The sequence below is a fragment of the Triticum aestivum genome, chromosome 1B (genome assembly GCF_018294505.1).
Source record: "Triticum aestivum cultivar Chinese Spring chromosome 1B, IWGSC CS RefSeq v2.1, whole genome shotgun sequence".
Lineage (NCBI taxonomy): Eukaryota > Viridiplantae > Streptophyta > Magnoliopsida > Poales > Poaceae > Triticum > Triticum aestivum.
This window is the reverse complement of record NC_057795.1, coordinates 113394986-113418327: the sequence shown is the minus strand read 5'-3', so window position 1 is coordinate 113418327 and position 23342 is coordinate 113394986. Positions and strand designations below refer to the sequence as shown.

At 46.4% G+C, this 23342-nt stretch overlaps 1 protein-coding gene across 1 annotated transcript; it reads left to right on the top strand.

Annotated features, from left to right (window-relative positions):
• Positions 1–11140: 11140 nt before the first annotated feature.
• LOC123087805 (1,4-dihydroxy-2-naphthoyl-CoA thioesterase 1) lies at positions 11141–12788 on the top strand. The gene is made up of 3 exons (XM_044509918.1): positions 11141–11424; positions 11534–11725; positions 12301–12788. Exons 1-3 carry the CDS (start codon positions 11248–11250, stop codon positions 12451–12453), a joined length of 522 nt encoding a protein of 173 aa, XP_044365853.1. The 5' UTR covers positions 11141–11247; the 3' UTR covers positions 12454–12788.
• The last annotated feature ends 10554 nt before the right edge of the window (positions 12789–23342 follow it).

Genomic DNA, 23342 nt, shown 5'->3' with positions numbered 1-23342 from the left:
AGCTTCGGGGATGAGTTCCGTCAGCACGACGGCGTGGTGACGATGATGATGTTCTACCGGCGCAGGGCTTCGCCTAAACTCCGCGACGATATGACCGAGGTGGAATATGGTGGAGGGGAGCACCGCACACGGCTAAGGAACGATCCGTAGATCAACTTGTGTTGTCGTGCCTAGAGGTGCCCCCTGCCCCCGTATATAAAGGAGCAAGGGGGGAGGGGGCGGCCGGCCTAGAAGGAGGACTCCCTCCTTCCTTGTTGGAGTAGGAGAAGGGGGGAAAGAGGGGGAGAGGAGGAAGGAAAGGGGGGCCGCACCCCTTGTCCAATTCGGACCAGAGGGGGGCTGCGCGCCTCCTTCCTTTCGGCCTCTCTCCTCTATTCCCGTATGGCCCAATAAGGCCCATATACTCCCCGACGAATTCCCGTAACTCTCCGGTACTCCGAGAAATACCCGAATCACTCAGAACCTTTCCAAACTCCGAATATAGTCGTCCAATAGATCGATCTTTACGTCTCGACCATTTCGACACTCCTCGTCATGTCCCCGATCTCATCCGGGACTCCAAACTCCTTCGGTACATCAAAACTCATAAACTCATAATATAACTGTCATCGAAACCTTAAGCGTGCGGACCCTACGGGTTCGAGAACTATGTAGACATGACCTAGAACTATTCTTGGTCAACAAACAATAGCGGAACCTGGATGCCCATATTGGCTCCTACATATTCTACGAAGATCTTTATCGGTCAAACCGCATAACAACATACGTTGTTCCCTTTGTCATCGGTATGTTACTTGCCCGAGATTTGATCGTTGGTATCCAATACCTAGTTCAATCTCGTTACCGGCAAGTCTCTTTACTCGTTACATAATGCATCATCCCGCAACTAACTCATTAGTCACATTGCTTGCAAGGCTTATAGTGATGTGCATTACCGAGAGGGCCCAGAGATACCTCTCCGACAATCGGAGTGACAAAACCTAATCTCGAAATACGCCAACCCAACATGTACCTTTGGAGACACCTGTAGTACTCCTTTATAATCACCCAGTTACGTTGTGACATTTGGTAGCACCCAAAGTGTTCCTCCAGTAAACGGGAGTTGCATAATCTCATAGTTACAGGAACATGTATAAGTTATGAAGAAAATAATAGCAACATACTAAACGATCAAGTGCTAGGCTAACGGAATGGGTCATGTCAATCACATCATTCTCCTAATGATGTGATCCCATTAATCAAATGACAACACATGTCTATGGTTAGGAAACATAACCATCTTTGATTAATGAGCTAGTCAAGTAGAGGCATACTAGTGACTATATGTTTGTCTATGTATTCACACATGTATTGTGTTTCCGGTTAATACAATTCTAGCATGAATAATAAACATTTATCATGATATAAGGAAATAAATAATAACTTTATTATTGCCTCTATGGCATATTTTCTTCAGTCTCCCACTTGCACTAGAGTCAATAATCTAGTTCACATTGCCATATGATTTAACATCAATATTCATATCTGTATATGATTAATACCCATAGTTCACATCGTCATGTGACCAACACCCAAAGGGTTTACTAGAGTCAATAATCTAGTTCACATCGATATGTGATTAACACCCAAAGAGTACTAAGGTATGATCATGTTTTGCTTGTGAGAGAAGTTTAGTCAACGGATCTGTCATATTCAGAGCCGTATGTATTTTGCAAAATATTCTATGTCCACAATGCTCTGCATGGAGCTACTCTAGCTAATTGCTCCCACTTTTAATATGTATCCAGATTGAGACTTAGAGTCATCTGGATTAGTGTAAAAGCTTGCATCGTTGTAACTTTTTACGACGGGCTCTTTTATCACCTCCATAATCGAGAAACATCTCCTTAGTCCTCACTAAGGATATTCTTGACCGCTGTCCAGTGATCTACTCTTAGATCAAAATTGTATTCCTTTGTCAAACTCAGAGCAAGGTATACAATAGGTCTGGTTCACAGCATAGCATACTTTATAGAACCTATGACTGAGGCATAGGGAATGACTTTTCATTCTCTTTCTATTTTCTGTAATGATCGGGTCTTGAGTCTTACTCAACTTCACACCTTGTAACACAGGCAAGAACTCCTTCTTTGACTGTTCCATTTTGAACTATTTCAAAAATTTATCAAGGTATGTACTCATTGAAAAATCTTATCAAGCGTCTTGATCTATCTATATAGATCTTGATGCTCAATGTGTAAGCAGCTTCACCGAGGTCTTTCTTTGAAAAATTCCTGTCAAACACTCCTTTATGCTTTGCAGAATAATTCTACATTATTTCTGATCAACAATATGTCATTCACATATACTTATCAGAAATGTTGTAGTGCTCCCACTCACTTTCTTGTAAATACAGGCCTTTCCAAAAGTCTGTATAAAACCATATGCTTTGATTAACTCATCAAAGCGTATATTCCAACTCCGAGATGCTTGCACCAGTCCATTGATGGATTGCTGGAGCTTGCACATTTTGTTAGCATCTTTAGGATTGACAAAATCTTCTGGTTGCATCATATACAACTCTTCTTTAAGAAAACCATTAAGGAATGCAGTTTTGACATCCATTTGCCAGATTTCATAAAATGTGGTAATTGCTAACATGATTCAGACAGACCTAAGCATCGATACGAGTGAGAAAATCTCATCGTATTCAACACCTTGAACTTGTCGAAAACCTTTTGCAACAAGTAGAGCTTTAGTAGATAGTAACACTACTATCAATGTCCGTCTTCCTCTTGAAAATCCATTTATTTAACATGGTTTGCTGATCATCGAGCAAGTCAATCAAAGTCCATACTTTGTTCTCATAGATGGATCTTATCTCAGATTTTATGGCCTCAAGCCATTTCATGGAATCTGGGCTCATCATCGCTTCCTCATAGTTCGTAGGTTCATCATGGTCTAGTAACATGACTTCCAGAACAGGATTACCGTACCACTCCGATGCGGATCTTACTCTAGAAGACCTACGAGGTTCTGTAGTAACTTAATCTGAAGTTTCATGATCATCATCATTAACTTCCTCACTAATTGGTGTAGTAGTCACAGGAACAGATTTCTGTGATGAACTACTTTCCAATAAGGGAGCAGGTACAGTTACCTCATCAAGTTCTACCTTCCTCCCACTCACTTCTTTCGAGAGAAACTCCTTCTCTAGAAAGGATCCATTCTTAGCAAGGAATGTTTTGCCTTTGGATTTGTGATAGAAGGAGTACCCAACAGTTTCCTTTGGGTATTCTATGAAGACGCACTTCTCCGATTTGGGTTCGACCTTATCAGGTTGAAAACCTTTTTTATATAAGCATCTCAACTCCAAACTTTAAGAAACGAGAGCTTAGGTTTACTGCTAAACCATAGTTTATATGATGTCGTCTCAACGGATTTAGATGGTGCCCTTTTAACGTGAATGCGGCTGTCTCTAATGCATAACCCCAAAACGATAATAGTAAATCAATAAGAGACATCATAGATCGCACCATATCCAATAAAGTGCGGTTACGACGTTCGGGCACACCATAATGTTGTGGTGTTCCAGGTGGCGTGAGCTATGAAACTATTCCATATTGTTTTAATTGAAGACCAAACTCGTAACTCAAATATTCGTCTCCGCGATCAGATCGCAGAATTTTTTTTCTTGTTACAATGATTTTTCCACTTCACACTGAAATTCTTTGAACCTTTCAATTATTTCAGACTTATGTTTCATCAAGTAGATATACCCATATCTGCTCAAATCATCTTGTGAAGATCAGAAAATAACGATACTTGCCACGAGCATCAACACTCATTGGATCACATACATCGGTATGTATTATTTCCAACAAGTCAGTCGCTCGTTCCATTGTTCCGAAGAACGGAGTTTTAGTCATCTTGCCCAAAAGGCACGGTTCGCAAGCATCAAATGATTCATAACCAAGTGATTCCGAAAATCCATCTTTATGGAGTTTCTTCATGCGCTTTACACCGATATGATCCAAACGGCAGTGCCACAAATAAGTTGCACTATCATTATTAACTTTGCATCTTTTGGCATCAATATTATGAATATGTGTATCACTACGATCGAGATCCAACAAACTATTTTCATTGGGTGTATGACCATCGAAGGTTTTATTCATGTAAACAGAACAACAATTATTCTTTGTCTTTAAATGAATAACCGTATCGCAATGAACATGATCAAATCATATTCATGCTCAACGCAAACGCCAAATAACATTTATTTATGTTCAACACTAATCTCGAAAGTGTAGGGAGAGTGTGATGATGATCATATCAATCTTGGAACCACTTCCAATACACATCGTCACTTCACCCTTAACTAGTCTCTGTTTATTCTGTAACTCCTGTTTCGAATCACTAATTTTTTAGCAACCGAACAAGTATCAAATACTCAGGGGCTACTATAAATACTAGTAAGGTACACATCAATAACCTGTATATCAAATATACCCTTGTTTACTTTGCCATCCTTCTTATCCACCAAATATTCAGGGCATTTCCGCTTCCAGTGACCATTTCCTTTGCAGTGTAATCACTCAGTTTCAGGCTTTGGTCCAGACTTGGGCTTCTTCACTTGAGCAGCAACTTGCTTGCTGTTCTTTTTGAAGTTCCCCTTCTTCCCTTTGCCCTTTTTCTTGAAACTAGTGATCTTGTCCACCATCAACACTTTGATGTTTTTCTTTGATTTCTACCTTCGCCGATTTTTGCATCGCGAAGAGCTTGGGAATTGTTTTCATCATCCCTTGCATATTACAGTTCATCACGAAGTTCTACTAACTTGGTGGTGGTGACTAGAGAATTCTGTCAATCACTATCTTATCTGGAAGATTAACTCCCACTTGATTCAAGCGATTGAAGTACCCAGACAATCTGAGCACATGCTTACTAGTTGAGCGATTCTCCTTCATCTTTTAGCTATAGAACTTGTTGGAGACTTCATATCTCTCAACTCGGGTATTTGCTTGAAATATTAACTTCAATTCCTGGAACATCTCATATGGTCCATGACGTTCAAAACGTCTTTGAAGTCCCGATTCTAAGCCATAAAGTATGGTGCACAAAACTATCAAGTAGTCATCATATTGAGCTAGCCAAACGTTCATAACGTCTGCATTTGCTCCTGCAATAGGTCTGTCACCTAGCGGTGCATCAAGGACATAATTCTTCTGTGTAGCAATGAGGATAAACCTCAGATCACGGATCCAATCCGCATCATTGCTACTAACATCTTTCAATACAATTTTCTCTAGGAACATATTAAAATAAACATATGAAGGCAACAACGCAAGCTATTGATCTACAACATAATTTGCAAAATACTACCAGGACTAAGTTCATGATAAATTTAAGTTCAATTAATCATATTACTAAAGAACTTCCACTTAGATAGACATCTCTCTAGTCATCTAAGTGATCACGTGATCCAAATCAACTAAACCATGTCCGATCATCACGTGAGATGGAGTAGTTTCAATGGTGAACATCAATATGTTGATCATATCTACTATATGATTCACGCTCGACCTTTCGGTCTCCGTGTTCCGAGGCCATATCTGTATATGCTAGGCTCGTCAAGTATGACCTGAGTATTCCGCGTGTGCAACTATTTTGCACCCGTTGTATTTGAACGTAGAGCCTATCACACCCGATCATCACGTGGTGTCTCAGCATGAAGAACTTTCGCAATGATGCATACCCAGGGAGAACACTTCTTGATTATTAGTGAGAGATCATCTTAAAATGCTACCGTCAATCAAAGCAAGATAAGATGCATAAAGGATAAACATCACATGCAATCAATATAAGTGATATGATATGGCCATCATCATCTTGTGCTTGTGATCTCCATCTTCGAAGCACCGTCGTGATCACCATCGTCACCGCCGCGACACCTTGATCTCCATCGTAGCATCGTTGTCGTTACGCCATCTATTGCTTCTACGACTATCGCTACCGCTTAGAGATAAAGTAAAGCAATTACAGGGCGTTTGCATTTCATACAATAAAGCGACAACCATATGGCTCCTGCCAGTTGGCGACAACTTCGGTTACAAAACATGATCATCTCATACAATATAATATAGCATCACGTCTTGACCATCTCACATCACAACATGCCCTACAAAAACAAGTTAGACGTCCTCTACTTTATTGTTGCAAATTTTACGTGGCTGCTACGGGCTTTAGCAAGAACCGTTCTTACCTACACATAAAAACCACAATGATAGTTCGTCAAGTTGGTGCTGTTTTAACCTTCGCAAGGACCGGGCGTAGCCACACTCGATTCAACTAAAGTTGGAGAAACTGACACCCGCCAGTCACCTGTGTGCAAAGCACGTCGGTAGAACTAGTCTCGCGTAAGCGTACGCCTAATGTCAGTCCGGGCCGCTTCATCCAATAATACCTCCGAACCAAAGTATGACATGCTGGTAAGCAGTATGACTTATATCGCCCACAACTCACTTGTGTTCTACTCGTGCATATAACATCTACGCATAAAACCTGGCTCTGATACCACTGTTGGGGAACGTAGTAATTTCAAAAATTTCCTTCGCACACGTAAGATCATGGTGATGGCATAGCAACGAGAGGGTAGAGTGTTTTCCACGTACCCTCGTAGACCGTAAGCGGAAGCGTTAGCACAACGCGGTTGATGTAGTTGTATGTCTTCATGATCCGACCAATCCAAGCACCGAACGTACGGCACCTCCGAGTTCAGCACACATTCAGCTTGATGACGATCCCCGGGCTCCGATCCAGCAAAGCTTCGGGGATGAGTTCTGTCAGCACGACGGCGTGGTGACGATGATGATGTTCTACCGGCGCAGGGCTTCACCTAAACTCCGCGACGATATGACCGAGGTGGAATATGGTGGAGGGGAGCACCGCACACGGCTAAGGAATGATCCGTAGATCAACTTGTGTTGTCGTGCCTAAAGGTGCCCCCTGCCCCCGTATATAAAGGAGCAAGGGGGGAGGGGGCGGCCGGCCTAGAAGGGGCGCGCCAAAGGGAGTCCTACTCCCGGTGGGAGTAGGACTCCCTCCTTCCTTGTTGGAGTAGGAGAAGGGGGGAAAGAGGGAGAGAGGAGGAAGGAAAGGGGGGCCGCACCCCTTGTCCAATTCGGACCAGAGGGGGGCTGCGCGCCTCCTTCCTTTCGGCCTCTCTCCTCTATTCTCGTATGGCCCAATAAGGCCCATATACTCCCCGGCGAATTCCCGTAACTCTCCGGTACTCCGAGAAATACCCGAATCACTCGGAACCTTTCCGAACTCCGAATATAGTCGTCCAATATATCGATCTTTACGTCTCGACCATTTCGAGACTCCTCGTCATGTCCCCGATCTCATCCGGGACTCCAAACTCTTTCGGTACATCAAAACTCATAAACTCATAATATAACTGTCATCGAAACCTTAAGCGTGCGGACCCTACGGGTTCGAGAACTATGTAGACATGACCTAGAACTATTCTTGGTCAATAACCAATAGCGGAACCTGGATGCCCATATTGGCTCCTACATATTCTACGAAGATCTTTATCGGTCAAACCGCATAACAACATACGTTGTTCCCTTTGTCATTGGTATGTTACTTGCCCGAGATTTGATCGTTGGTATCCAATACCTAGTTCAATCTCGTTACCGGCAAGTCTCTTTACTCGTTACATAATGCATCATCCCGCAACTAACTCATTAGTCACATTGCTTGCAAGGCTTATAGTGATGTGCATTACCGAGAGGGCCCAGAGATACCTCTCCGACAATCGGAGTGACAAAACCTAATCTCGAAATACGCCAACCCAACATGTACCTTTGGAGACACCTGTAGTACTCCTTTATAATCACCCAGTTACGTTGTGACGTTTGGTAGCACCCAAAGTGTTCCTCCGGTAAACGGGAGTTGCATAATCTCATAGTTACAGGAACATGTATAAGTTATGAAGAAAGCAATAGCAACATACTAAACGATCAAGTGCTAGGCTAACGGAATGGGTCATGTCAATCACATCGTTCTCCTAATGATGTGATCCCATTAATCAAATGACAACACATGTCTATGGTTAGAAAACATAACCATCTTTGATTAATGAGCTAGTCAAGTAGAGGCATACTAGTGACTATATGTTTGTCTATGTATTCACACATGTATTATGCTTCCGGTTAATACAATTCTAGCATGAATAATAAACATTTATCATGATATAAGGAAATAAATAATAACTTTATTATTGCCTCTAGGGCATATTTCCTTCAGTAGTGGGAGCCAAACCCGCCCGGAGAGAGCTCCTCTGACGTACGACACCTGCCGTTGGGCCGCTGTCAGGTGGACCAAGTTCTAGCCGGGCCGACGTGCCAGTGATGGAGCGGCACCCTGCCGCACGTCAGGGGATCCTCGTCCAACCCGCCCACCCGTCCTATAGCACAAAGACTACGTCATGTCACCGCATGCATGCATGTGGAAATCTTTTTGGATTTTCTGTGTTTAAAATGTTTTATCTCTTAAATGAAAAATCCGATTGAAGATCCGTATTCACCATTAAATCCCCTGCGACGAGATCTTTGAAACTAGATCTCATATCAATATATTTCGATGAATTTTTTTTTGGTTTAAAGTTGCCGTGTCTGTTGCACATGAATTGCCATGATGTTTAACACTGAAGTTGCCATGATATGTTTCAACTATTTTCTTCTACATTTAAAAGTAAATTTTGACATATTATAAAACGAGGAATTAAAAAACTAGACTTGCCATGCACTATAAATTAAAATTGACATAATACATGCGCTTAAAATTGCCATGGTTCATACAAAAAAATATTTTCATGATCAAAGTACTGGAATTGCCATCATCGAAAACTAAGGGTCTGTTTGGTTGGAAACTAGTGTGGCCAAACCAAAGTGTGGCTAGCCACACAAGTGTGGCTAAGAAATTGGACGCTAAACTTTGGCAAAAGTTGGCAAAAAAATTGTCTCTTTGATAAGTGGGCCATAGGGGCAATAAAGTGTGGCAAAAACCAAACACATGCTTGCAAACTGTGGCTGCCAAATTTTGACTTAGCAAACTGTGGCTGGGAACCAAACAATCCCTAAAACTGCCATGATCTATAAACTACAATTGTCACATGGCAACTTTAGTTTAAGCACTATAGCACCTACAGTGTAAACGTGATGACAACTTTTGGGCAAAAAAAATGGGAGCTGCTACGCGTCCGCCGGTGGATGTCTATTAAACATCCACCACCTCGATAGCCGTCAGATCTCCGCGCGCAAGCCGTCCGATCTAACTCCTCGCACACGCGCGTCGCCTTCCCGACACATTAATTCCCGAAGCAACAAACCAGTTGCAGAAACAACGGTCACATTGCAGAAACAATTCCTGAAATAACAAACCAGTTGCAGAAACAACGGTCGCATTGCAAAAACAATTCCTGAAACAACAATCGCGTTGTAGAAAACAATTCCCGAAACAATGATTGTGTTGCAGAAACAACTACCATGTTGCAAAAATTTGAAGATTGCAGGAACAATTCCTGAAACAACGGCCGGGGACGGCTATGAGGGGAAGCGGAGCCGCTGCTGGCTTGCGCCCGCGGGAAGGGGCGGCGCTGCCCATCCCCGCCATCGCTGCCACCAACCGCAAGGCCATTCAACCCCAGCTCCCGTCCTGAGCGTTGCCAGACCTTGTCGCCGGTCGCGTCGGCCGTCTACCTAGCATGCTCCCCGTGAGCGCTTGCTGTTGAAGTCACTAGCTGCTGCTTGCATCTACGTCCATGGGTGCTCTCCATCCTAGGCGTTGTGCGTGGTGGAGGACACTGAATGAGTTGGGGAAGGAGAGAAGATGTGGATGGGAGTGCTCGGAGGAGAAGATAAGGCAGCAAGGACGAAGCGGTGTATGTGATGACTGGGACACGTGTCGTCCATGGGAGGCGACGGGTGCACTGGAAAAATCAGTCGGTTGAAGGAAATCTTTTTCCAAAAAAAATTCGTCGAAACATATCAACATGGGGTCTAGTTTTGAAGATTTCGTCGAGACGGATTTAATGGTGAAAACATATTTTTAATTTGCTTTTTTAATTAGAAGATAACATATTTTTAAGCCAAAAACCCAAAAATTTCTACTGATGTCATCTGTTCATACGTGGCAAAATGAGTGGTGATGGAGGCATGTAAACGATGTGCAAACGCTTACACGTGTGGACGTTAGTTGTTCCGAAAGTAAATCAGGCAGCGTTCTCTCCCTGCTTTGACGAACAACTCAACATGCGTCCGACTCCCGCGAGCTAGCAATCACAGGCAAATACTTGTTGGTTGTGGCAGGCGTTTCTAATCTCAATCTAACTAGTACTCCTACATTAAGTCCATGCTAACATGGCTAATTGGATCTGTTTAAATTATTTTACTATTGTTTGAATGCAACATAATCAATGGCTGTATTCTTCTACTCCCTCCGTTCTTAAATATAATTCTTTGTATAGATTTTACTATGGACTACATACGAAGTAAAATGAATGAATCTATACTCTAAAATGCATCTACATACATTTGTATATGGTTTATAGTGAAATCTCTCCAAAGACTTATATTTAGGAACGGAGGGAGTAGCATGTACCTATAAGATTTCTATCCATGCAATATCTCGTAGGAGTATGTATCAATGTATGCATGCCCGGCTCTTGGTTGTGGATGTAACTACCAATTACTGTATCGGTTAGTGCATGAGTTGCTTAGTGTACATGCATCACACATATTCTTCCGTACATAATACATGTAACACGCCATATGATTTTACTCTTAGTTATGTTCACTAGTTTGCCTGACCGAATAAAGCAGTGACTGATGTTAAGGTTGCTAGCTCTTTATGATATATTCTGATGAGTGCATGTATTTTGGTTTTTCGGTTAATCGTAAAAAATTATTATGGTTAATATGGTTTGGTTTCTAAATATTATGTGATTATTTCGGTTTTCATTTCTCCAAAACCGAAATTATAAAATGCCGAATAAACCGAACGCCCAGCCCGCACCCCATTCCGCTAATTTGCCTAATATAACTCGTCCTGACGAATTTGATGTAGAAAAAATAAAACTCGTGAGGACCAATTCGTTATCGCCTTCCTTCCGCGTCTTTATATCTGCTGGCTCTGCTCCCCGTGTTCGAAAGGTACAAAAACGACCGCAATCCGCAATCACGCAGGTCAGGGATACCGATGGCAGGCTCCGGCGAAAGCGCGAGAACTACGGCGGCGTCGCCTCCCGGGCCGCCCCCCGGGTTCGGCGAGGGTGCCCCGCCGGACAACGCTCTGCACGCCCTGGGCTTCGAGTTCACCCGCATCACCGGGAGCGAGGTCCTCGGCCGCCTCGCCGTCACCGAGACCTGCTGCCAGGTACTATGCGCGCTCGTCGCCGCCGCCACTGACCGTCTTGCCAGACCATGTGTGTATGTACTCGCGCCGTGATCGTCTTAATCAGTCGCTGCCGTTGGCGTGGTCGCAGCCCTTCAAGATTCTCAACGGCGGCGTCTCGGCGCTGATGGCGGAGTCGACGGCGAGCATCGGCGGGTACATGGCGTCCGGGTACCGGAGAGTGGCCGGCGTGCAGCTCTCCGTCAACCACCTCAAGCCCGCCCGCCTCGGCGACCGCATCGAGGCCAAGGCGAACCCCATCCAGGTCGGCCGCAACGTCCAGGTACGTACAATCCAACATAACTTTATCCCCACACGAGACAAAATTCCCCTAGTTCCATTCGCTGGTTCATCGTGCAGATCAATTGATAAAAGCCAGTCTGTTGCTGGCTTACTGCATCTGCAATTTGATTAGTCAGCTGCTGCATGTGGAAGGAATGGTCAAGATTCCGGGTTGGTTGGGGGTTAGAAAAAGCAACAGAAAGCAGCAATAGTGTTGTAATTGGAAAAGATGAGCTGCACAAGTTTGACACTTCTGCTTGCCTCACAAGTCTTCTCTGGCGGCTAACACATCTCTCTTCTCAAACACACTAAAAGAAGAAAAATGTTGTTCTGCACAAGAAAGTGACGGATGGGGTCAGATTAATTGCAGCAGTCCATGATTAACCATTGAATGTCCACGTGTCATGCTATCGGAATATACTTTGTTAAGACTCACTTAACTCAATCTACAATTATAGATGTGCATATGGCTCCTCTTCTATATTTTTCTTGTTTCTTCAGGTATTTCAGTTATTTGCACAATTTGTCAGTCAAAAGTGTCTGTATATGCTAAAAAAATCATGGTGAATCTGACAGGTTTGGGAGGTCCAGATATGGCTGTTGGATCCTAACACATCGGAGCACAAAGATTTGGTATCATCAGCAAGGGTTACCCTACTAACCAACTTGTCAACACCAGAGGAAATGAAGAGCTATGAGAAGGGCATCAAGAAATATGCAAAGCTTTAGGAACCGTAATATGTTAAGCGCGATATATTGCAGTCCAACAAAACTTAAGTACTCCCTCCGTCCAAAAATACTTGTCATCAAAATGGATAAAAAGAGATGTATCTAGAACTAAAATACATCTAGATACATCCCCTTTTATCTAGTTTGATGACAAGTATTTCCGAACGGAGGGAGTATATAAGTTGATATCCAAATCACTTGATCAAGAATGTATCACTTGCAATTTTTTGCAAATGTCCACGACTACCATGACAAGCATGTATCACTTGATCAAGAATTTTAGTCGGGAAGTGATGATAATCCAAGTAAAAATTCAGATAGTCCTACAGCTTGCATATCCCGCCTCCCTTTTTTTGTCTCTTCCTACATCACTAGTCATCTTCCCAGATCAATGCACTGTGAGACTCTGCCCGCATACTAGTATCTGAAGGAAATAGAATCATGACTAACTTTTCATTCAATCACTTTTTGGGAAACTAATGAAAAGCTACCCAACTTTTGGGAAGTAGTTGATGATGCATTTACCGTTACGTCTTCTGCAACTAATTTTGACAAGTTATCAGCTGTTTTCCAACTGTTGCAGAGCCTGTTGAAAAAGAAGAAAACATTCAGTCAAAAAAAAGAAAAAGAAGGAAACATTTGTCATTCTACGAATTAGAAATCATTTATTCAGATAATTCACTCACTCTCCATGCCGGAAATGAGAAGATGGGCAGTGACAGAACCGAGCCTTTCACCTGAAATCAGGATCAGGGAAGTTCCACCAGCTAGCACTCTGTTCAACTTTTAGAACGAGTTTTGACCTGAAGAAATGATAGGTGCAGAACTGATATGGAACTTAAACTTTATACTACAGGACAGGGCGATGCTTGAGATAGCTGCCAATGAAGTAACATTGGGGTAGTATTACTCAACGGTCAATTCTACTTAAGGCTAGAATTTGTACAGGTGTAACTGGAGCTAGGTTTGTAGTGCAAACAACCATTTCAGCACATGAGCACAATCGCAGGGTGGTGACATTATTTTCTTTCAAACGCAATCTTTGAATTGATGATGGTTTGTACAGGAGAAAAAAACTCACTTGCTTACTTGGACATACGATCATGTTAAAAATTTATCATTTGAACTTAGGATGTTTTTGGAGCCAGAAAACAAGTTTTAGCAGCTAGATTGGGGAGAGGGGAAGTGCAGAAGAACAATCGATGACAGGGTAGAACAGACAAAGGAACAAGGAGGCCAAATGCAGAGCAACTGAACTAAATAAAAGGGGCTCAATAGGAGATTGTTACTATAATTCTCAAGCTCGCAAGAAACTCGTACACACAACTCCGGTGCCGCTCTCGTGCCCCTCGGATGGGATTGCCAATCGTTTGCTTGGACAGTTCCAATGCTGCTTCCGTGCAATAGAAGATATGGTTCGGTCGATAGGATCAAGTGCCGGTCGTTGCTTCAAATCAAGATGTGCCATCTAAAACTGGTATAACCATTCTTAAGTCAAACAGAGAGATAAGAACAATGTGTTAATGATGAGATTAATTTGTATAAATTCATAAAGGAATTATGGCATCTCGCTAAGTCACACATAAAGACAGTTGCTGCAACTTGCTTTGTCACAAAGGAACATCTTCTAGTCTAAGTGAAGCTCACACCACCACTGGCGGAGCTACATGTAACTCTACAGGGACCATGGCTGTGAAGATTTTTTTATAAGAAGGTATAGATTGAGAAAAAATAATACAGTTTTTGTGCCCCTAGAAATTGGTATCTTCTCTTTGCAATAGATCTTGAGCAAGCAGGAGGTAACATTACTTGAAGACATGTTTAATTTGGTCATAAACTTGAACTCGGACCAGTAAGACATTTGGCTTTGCCTCTATCTGTTGATAGGACCAAAGTTGCAGATTCATGAATGGTCGCTAAAGATATGATATGACAGATAAATTTGTATACAAGGCTCTGACAGAGAGAGGTGTGCGTCATACTGATAGTAAACAACGTACTTGCAGGACTTGGTTTTTCGTCTTTGGACTTTGGTTTTGGGAGCATGAACTACTGTAAACTTGGATGTGGTATCCAGTTTCATTAATGATAATGTAACGCGGGGAGTAACAGGGTTCACAAAAACGTACATGAATTTTTCACTGATATCTCAAAAATAAACCTAAATTTGTAGGACCTCGCTGAAATTTATGTGACCCCGTAGGGTGGATTGCACATGTGATTAGCTTAATGCCAGAAGCGGTGCCGGTGGACCCAGAACGGCAGGTGCCTGCCTATTGTTTCGCCAAGGACGACGACAAAACGGCCAACACCTATATCTCTGAACCAGATGTGGGCATGACGATGAGAGCTTTATCCCCAAGATCATAATGCAGGTTAGAGATCAGCTTTGTCGGAGTAAATGACCACGAGTAGCCTTATCAGCTCCCCCTGGCTTTCAAGACATCGGGCCCACTGCGCCCCTCAAGCATCCAAGACGAAGGGCCGCCTTCTTGTGGCCGACTGGTCCAAGCGGCCGGCTGCACGAAGGCGGCAAGGTTCAGCAAGCCGCCCCGAAGTGGGCCGACTCCTAGCAAGCAACCACCAGAGTGCCCGACTCCTAGCAGGCGGCCCGTCATGCACCCTTAAAGTTTGCACCCACATAACGGCGATAAGACGGGGCGTGGCTACAGTGAAGCATGTCGCCCCTGAATCCCGGAGCAAGCATGGCCACAGTGCACCGTGCCGGGCGGCCATCCCCCGCCCGGCGCAACATTGTTGTCAGATTGACCATGACATCACCCATGGCAGGACAACCATGCCCCCCACGACGAGCCGTCGGTACGGCTTGTAGGCGGCGGGCCCTACCTACGAGTGAGCTACCAGAAGGCGGCATGACCGAACCAGTCGGCATGGGGATAGGCCGGCTCCCAACAGTCGGCCTACCCTCACACTGGAAGTTTGTGCACCATTAACCAGATAAGACGGGGTGGGGCTACAGTAAACGCCCGCCAAGAGGCGGCACTTTAGCCACGCCCGCCCCAACAAAGCCATCGTCATTAGGGGCAAGGCTACAGTAACAAGCAGCCGACAGGGCCCACAGGCGATGGGCCCAACCTGTCCGCCAAGAGGCCGACAGCCGGCGGGACCCACCAGTCGGCGGGCCCCAGCGCCCGGCGAAGAAGCCGACGCCCATAGACACTGACGGTCTAGGTCCACACTCAGCCGGATTACCATTGTACCCTTGGGGGTAGGCCTACATAAACCCCCCAGGCCACCCATGCAAAGGGTTGATCTCTTAGAATCACACACACCACATATAGAGAACATGAGAGGTAGCCTTGCCCTTCTTCTTCCTCTAGCCAAACAGCTCAAGGAGCCACTTGTAGCTACTTACTGATTTAGTGATCATGCGGAGACCCCGCAGAGCGGGACTCTGGATAAGATTCACCGGCTTGCATGTAAGTGTTTGTATGGTTTTGTCCTCTATCATAAGCACTTCACGTGGAATTTGATTTGTGTACATTGTATGGCAGTGCCCTGGGAAGCAATATAAGGAGATAGTCAGACGGTTTGCTGGTATAATAGAAAATGGGATGTTTGAATACGGCTGGCCGGCGCAACTTTGAGCCGGGCGTACACGACGTGTCCGATCTAGCTAGATCGCACGCACGGGAGACGGCTGTAAGCGTCCTGCCATTGCACCTTCCACCCACGTTCTTGTGGGGGGCAGCACCGCCCTTCTTATTCTTATCTCTTTCCCACCCTCTGAAATATCTCTCTCGTTGTTGTAGCAGCACATCTCCATCTCCTCCGCTGCTCATCCCCCCTTTTTTGCGTGGAATCAGGTTTTTTATTTCAGTTCAGTAGGTTTACAATCAGCTATACAAGATCTTGAACAAAAAATGGAGCTCTATGCAGCCAACAAGCAGTGCTTCGAGCTGTCCATGCATAATTCACAAGACAATGAGCTACCCTATTTTACGATCTAGCAACCTTACTCGGTTTGAATTCCCGCTCTTTCATAGAATGTTTGATTCCCCACTCACCCCATTTCTTCTTCCCCATAGCAAAATACGAAGAGGAAGGTCACCAAAAAGCTAGCCGCGTGACACGCCCTGGCCGCTACAAGCAAACCTCGCGGCAGCTGCGAGCGGACGCCATGGCTGGCTTCGAGCACTCCTTTCCATGGTCGCCACAGCCAGACACGCTAGTTGGCATGGTTGGCTTTCCGACTTTTGCTGTTATAGGTACATCCCGACGATGTTGGTGGTGCTAGAGTTGTTCAAGTGATGATCGACAACTGGCAAGAGGTGCTGGACACGCCTCGCCGCTGATGCGTTTTGTTAATGTAAAAAAAGCTTTAAAAAAAGAATTTAAGCAAAAAGCCCGGTGCACTTTTTGATGCTGGGTCACGGGTTGGGTTCGGTGGCCTTTTTTATTTGTGCTCTTTGGCATCTTTTCACAGATGACAGCCGTGCATATCCCTGTGTTGGCAATACAACTAGTAGAATTCGGCCTAATAAACCGGCCACTTCCTGATTAAACTTTCGGTATGGTACTAATATGCGCACCTATTTGCCCGGTGGATTTCTCGCCCCGCACCGGCCCGAGAGGCCCGTTCCCCTTTCACTCTGTCGTCGCCGCAAAGTCTCTCTCCCTCGTCTGCTCTGTGGGCGGAGACTCGCATCGTCCCCGAGCTCCTGCTACTCATGGCGGGTGTAGCACCTCTGCGTGCACGTCGTCGCTGCGTCCTCCCTTTTCCCCACGTAGGTCAGTTAGCCTCCCTGCTCCCGTCATCCCCTCGGAGCGGCAACGGCGGAGCAACGAGGAAGCCCTAGGCACCGCCAATAGCATAGCCGTCGCCAACAACCCTGCCGCCGCGGCCTAGGCAGCAGCACGGCGTTTAGCTGACGCAGCCTTACACCACCGCGTCCCGCTGCTGCCGCCTCGCACCACCGCTTTCTGCCGCGGCCTCGCACCATTGCGTCACGCGACACCCAGACAGGTCGCCGCTGCACCCAGACTCTGAATTGGTCATTTCATTAGGTTTTGGTTCCATAACTATATGAAATACATCTTCTCATTTATTTCGTTATTATTAATTCCACGGTTTATGCCCAACCTGGCTAGTTGGAGAGGAAAAACGAAAATATAAATCAATTATGTAATGATACTCTCTTCCTTATTATCTTTAAAGGCATGCTTTCTACACAACTCAAGAAAAATTCATGTGTGCTCATCCTCTGTTTATGGTTATCAATCATAGTTAGAAACCTCATGACAAACTATTCTGCACATCTTGTGTCAGAGAATGAAACTACTTGGTATATCTTTATTTATGCTGTGGGTGGATTCAACCGGCAACGTATAGCCGTTACTTCTGCTTGTCATACATACAGAGATTTTGCCTATCCATGGAATACTTTTTTTTTCCTGTTTGTAATTAGTTTCTCCATTCTCGTCTAGATTTTGCAGTGTTCCTTAATACGTGTTAATGACATGGGCAAGAGTGAACTGATTCAGCTGTATTCTACCTTTTCAGATGCATTAGAAGCCATTAATTCTGGATTCGAAAAATCATCCAAGTTTCCGCCCGGCTCCTCTTCCGCAACGCCCCGGAGCCACTCATCGCTGCTGCACCACCGGCCTGCAGGCCATCGGCGCCACCCAAGACGCGCACTCCTTAAACCCCCGTCAGGCACAGCGCCCGCCAGGCGGCCAACCCCTCCCCCACCCCGGTTGCGCAGCGGGCTACCCTGCGCCTGGTCAAGGAGCTCGGCGTGCTCGGTTCGAGGGAGCGGATGATGGTGAAGGCGGCGGAGGCGCTGCTGCAACGCTTCGACGAGCCGCTGTCGGAGGAAGACATCGACTGCATTGCCAGGCTCACGCGCCTCGACATCCAGGCGTTGCGCACCATGGCCAGCCTGGCCGGCCCGGACGGTGCAGCGCAGGAGTGATCCATGTTAGTCGTCAGTTTAGTTAGCCTCCGGCGGCAGCTGCCCTTCAGGTAGCCTGAGCTAGGTTTTTTCTTCATGATTAGTGTAGGGTCTCGAGGATTAGCTAGATGCCAGTGTAATTTGGGGCCTATTGGTGGACACTGGCTCTCCCCGATCGTCCGGAGGTGTAGTTCTATGGGGTGCACTTGTGCCTGTTTCTTCTCTGAAATAGTAAAAAAATTCGTCGCCGGAGCACCTCTATTTGCATTATGAATAGCACAACCATCCCAATCATGAATTGGAACATCCGTGGATTGAACTCGCCGGCGAGGAGGGCCACCATTTGCGAGGTTGCAGACGCACACAGCCTCGCCCTGTTGTGCTTGCAAGAGACAAAGATCGACGCCTGGACGCCAGAGCTAGTCAGGGAGGTTGGAGGCCGCAGGCTTGACAACTGCGCTGTGCTGCCAGCGCTGGGCACTCGCGGCGGCGCCGCCATTTTCTGGGACTCCACAAAGGTCACCATAGCCACGCAATTTGTAGGGCAATTCTCCATCACTGCAAGAGCGTTTCTCCCCCACGGTGGCATCGCCTTCTGGATCACCACTATCTACGGTCCAACTGACGACAACAGGAAAGATGATTTCCTCGCAGAGCTGAGCGGAAGCAGGCCACCCCTAGGCGAACCGTGGCTGATCAACGGTGACTTCAACATCATCTAGGAGGCAAGGGATAAGAGCAACCATAACATCAACAGAAGGATCATGAGCAAATTCAGAGATGCAATTGACCAAGCTTGCGTGCGCGAGATAAAGTGCAAGAACAGGCGCTTCACTTGGAGCAATGAGAGGGAAAACCCCACCTTTGTCGCCATTGACAAAGTCTTCTACAACCAAGAGTGGGAGGCCATCTTCCCCACCTACACACTCATGGCTGCATCCACTTCCTGCTCCGATCACTGCCCCCTGTTGCTCACGGACACGGCGACGCCACCAAGAAAAGCAGTTTTCAAATTTGAACCCTTTTGGCCCAAGTTCCCGCACTTTCAGCAAACGGTCTAGAGGGCATGGCAAAGACCAGTTAACCATTGTTGTCCCTTCACCAGGATGAAGATCAAGCTAAAACGTACAGCGGCAGATCTGAAAATCCGGGCAAAGAGCATTTTCAGCAACACCAAAATGTAATTTCACCTTGCGTCTGAAGTGGTGCTGAGACTCGATGTGGCGCAGGAGAGACGCCAGCTCACGCCAAGGGAATTCTGGCTGAGGAAGACCCTGAAGCTGAAGATTGTGGGGCTTGCAGCTCTCGAGCGAGTGAGGAAGAGACAGGCAGCACGGACCACCTGGCTCAAAGCGGGCGATGCAAAGACAACATTTTTTCAGACCAAGATAAACTCCCGTAGAAGAAAGAACTACATCCACTGTTTGGAATCAGAGAGCAAGCAAGCCATGGATCACAATGAGAAGGCCCAAATGATCCATGACCATTTCACCAAGCTCCTGGGCAGCAAGGAGAGAAGAACAAAGATGATCGACTGGGACAGGATACAGCTGCCCCGTCTGCAGGCTGGTGCAGGCCTCGACAACCCATTCACTGAAGACGAAGTCTGGGCTGCAATCTGCGCGTCCCCGGCCGAGAAGGCACCGGGGCCGGATGGCTTCAGCGGGTCCTTCTTCCGAGCATGCTGGCAAACGATCAAAACGGACGTCATGGCAGTCTTCCATGCTTTCTATCATCTCGCGGGAGGAGATTTTGCTGCTCTGAATCGCGCCATGATCATCCTCCTACCAAAGAAAGACGGCGCAACAAAACTGTCTGATTTCCGCCCAATTAGTCTCATCCACTCGGTGGCTAAACTGATCGCAAAGGTGCTTTCAATCAGACTCGGGGGTGTGCTTGATCAGCTCATCTTGCCGGCCCAGAGCGCTTTCCAAAAGAAGAAGGGCATCCACGACAGTTTCCTTTACGTCCAAAGCGCACTACGGCAGTTCAAGAAGAAAAGATCACCGATGCTCCTGCTAAAGATCGACATCGCCAAGGCTTTCGACACGGTGTCATGGGAGTACATCCTCGAGCTGCTGCAACGCATGAACTTCCTGGCGCGCTGGAGAGACTGGATCGCACTACTCCTCTCCACCGCGTCTTCCGCCTACCTGCTAAACGAAGACCCGGGCCCTGCGATTCTTCATCACCGAGGGCTGCGGCAAGGCGACCCGCTCTCGCCGATCCTCTTCATCCTGGCGATTGACCCCCTACACCGACTGCTAGAGGCGGCGCAGCAGGCCGGCACCATCGCGCCACTGCCGACCGGCGCCGCGCGCATGCGCGTCACGCTGTACGCGGACAACGCGGTCTTCTTCGCAAATCCGGTGCGTCAGGAGATCGACGCCATCATGCATCTACTGGAGGGGTTCAGGGACGCTACGGGGCTGCGCGGCAACCCTCAAAAGTCGTCGGCGGCAGCAATAAACTACGACAACGTAGACCTCATAGACGTGCTCCGAAACTTTGGCGGCGCCAGAGTGGGCTTCCCGATCAGATACCTAGGCCTCCCGCTATGCATTGGCAGGCTACGGCTAGTACACATCCAGTACCTACTCGACCGCATCCGCGCAAGATTGGCGGCTTGGAAAGGCCGGCTCCTGCCGATCGCCGGGCGCCGCGTACTCGTCAGGTCCGTCCTATCAGCGCTGCCAGCCTTCGCCATGGCGGTGCTACGAATCCCAAAGAAATTCTACAAGGATGTAGACAAAGCGCGGCGTCGGTTCCTGTGGGCACAGGACGAAGAGGTCACCGGAGGGAAATGCAAAGTAAACTGGCAGCTTGTCACATCTCCGCTCGAGCACGGCGGCATCGGCATCCACAACATGGAGTGGTTCGCGCGCGTCCTTCGCCTCCGCTGGCTTTGGCTCGCGTGGATGGACCCGGCCAGGCCATGGGCGCAACTGGAGCTGCCTTGCGATGACAAGGATAGAGCACTCTTCGCCTCGGAAACGAGGGTGACAGTGGGCGACGACAACATAGCACTCTTCTGGCACTACTCCTGGCTCGGTGAACAGCCATTACGGCAGGTCTACCCCAACCTATTCAGGCGCTCAATCAGGAAGAACCGCACCGTCGCGGAGGCGACTCGCGATGACAAATGGATCATGGACCTTAGGCGTGACAACAGCCTGGAAATCATCCACCAGGCTGTGCTGCTGCAGCGACGCATCAGAGAGGCAAACTTGGTGCTGCAAGGAGGGACCGAAGACAAGATCACCTGGAAAGCCGATGGAGATTACACGGCGAGGTCAGCGTATCTCTCCCAACTCCCCCCGCAGCCAACCTCGGCCATGAAAAGCCTGGTATGGAAGATTTGGGCGCCCGAAAAGATCAAGTTCTTCCTCTGGCTGCTGCACCAAAACCGGCTCTGGTGCAACGATCGCCTGCAGCGTAGGGGCTGGGAGAACCCCTACTTCTGTCAGCTATGATGCCGTAACCTCGAGTCCTCCTTCCACCTCATTTGGGAGTGCATCGTTTCAGAGGAGGTTTGGGTAATGGCAGCCACATGGGTGGGCTGCGCGGCACTCTCCCCAGCATCCTGGAGAGCATGCAACACCACAACGGAGGCTATCACCGCAATCCTAAACTCCGCGGCGCCACGGGAAAGAAGAGGAGTCAAGACGATGGTGGCATTGGTCACCTGGCAAATCAGGCTTGAGAGAAACAGATGCACATTCAGAAAAAAGACACCGAGTGCACGCAGTATAATGGAGGCCTGCCGGAGAGACATCGAACAATGGAGACTCGCCGGAGCACATGCCATAGCGCCCCCTTTCGGGGATACAACGCGAGGAATAGGCTAATCCTTTGTTGTGGAGAGTGTAGTCCTGCTACCTCCTACTACGCCTCTGTAACCCACTTTCTTTATTTTCTTGTGTCTGATCAGTTGATCACAAAACTTTTGTAATTCTCCCCTGCTAAGCCAATGAAAAGCCAGAAGGTCTGGATCTTTCAAAAAGAAAGTAGGTAAACTGAGATTCCATTATTCTGTATTTGATTGCGTAAGTGCTTTACAGAAGATTAGAAATTTCTTTGGTTGACTTCTACTTCTCTGCAAAATGACTTGCTTTTCTGTTTTTCTTTGTTGCACATGTTTCCTGATGGACTTTGGTCAACCAATAATATTTGCTGAACCTGTTTGTGTTAAATACCATGAGTCACATGTTCCCTAATTGATTTAGTGGATGTTTACCCATATTTCTTCAGCTTTCTTTCGAAATAAGCAGTGCCAACTTAAATGTGCAATGCTAAGGTTATCCGTTTAGATCTTATAAAATTTACATTCTGTTGTGAGCAATGCTTGTCAAATACTTTCTCTTGTTCATATTCTTATGTGAGCAATGCTAGTGTAACTGCGAGCAATGCATACCCCTTGTGTTGTAATAGTTGACCCCGTGTTTCTATCGGATCCTAAGCTTCATCGGGACAAGCGCATAAACCATCCCATCCCGGTAGAGGGGACAGAGCAGCTCAGCGGGCTAATCAGTGACCTTTGTTGTATGTGCAGTAAGAGGAGGTTACAGATCTTAAAATGATGATACTATTAGTTGGAATTTGACTCTGCATGCACAGGCTAGAATGGAATAGGATTAGCCAATGAAGTAACTTCTCTCCTGTTTTGATCAAGGTAAAGACCACTACTTCTTTGCCATCATGATGAAATGCGTGAATATTTCCAGGTTGCTTACCCATGTGTTTTGCATATATGATGATACTAGTAAGCAAAAAGGATAATGTTGGTTCTCTGATTGTGATAATTTGGACATGACTCAGGCTCTTATTATTTGGCTACAGAGATCTGGTTAGCATTATCCTAAAGAATTATTTCTGTTAGTCGAAGATTCTTAAAAAAATGCTGGGTTGATATATAATGCTGCTTTAGTTGATAGCTGTGCAAATATGGAAGTTATATATGATGATGTTTTG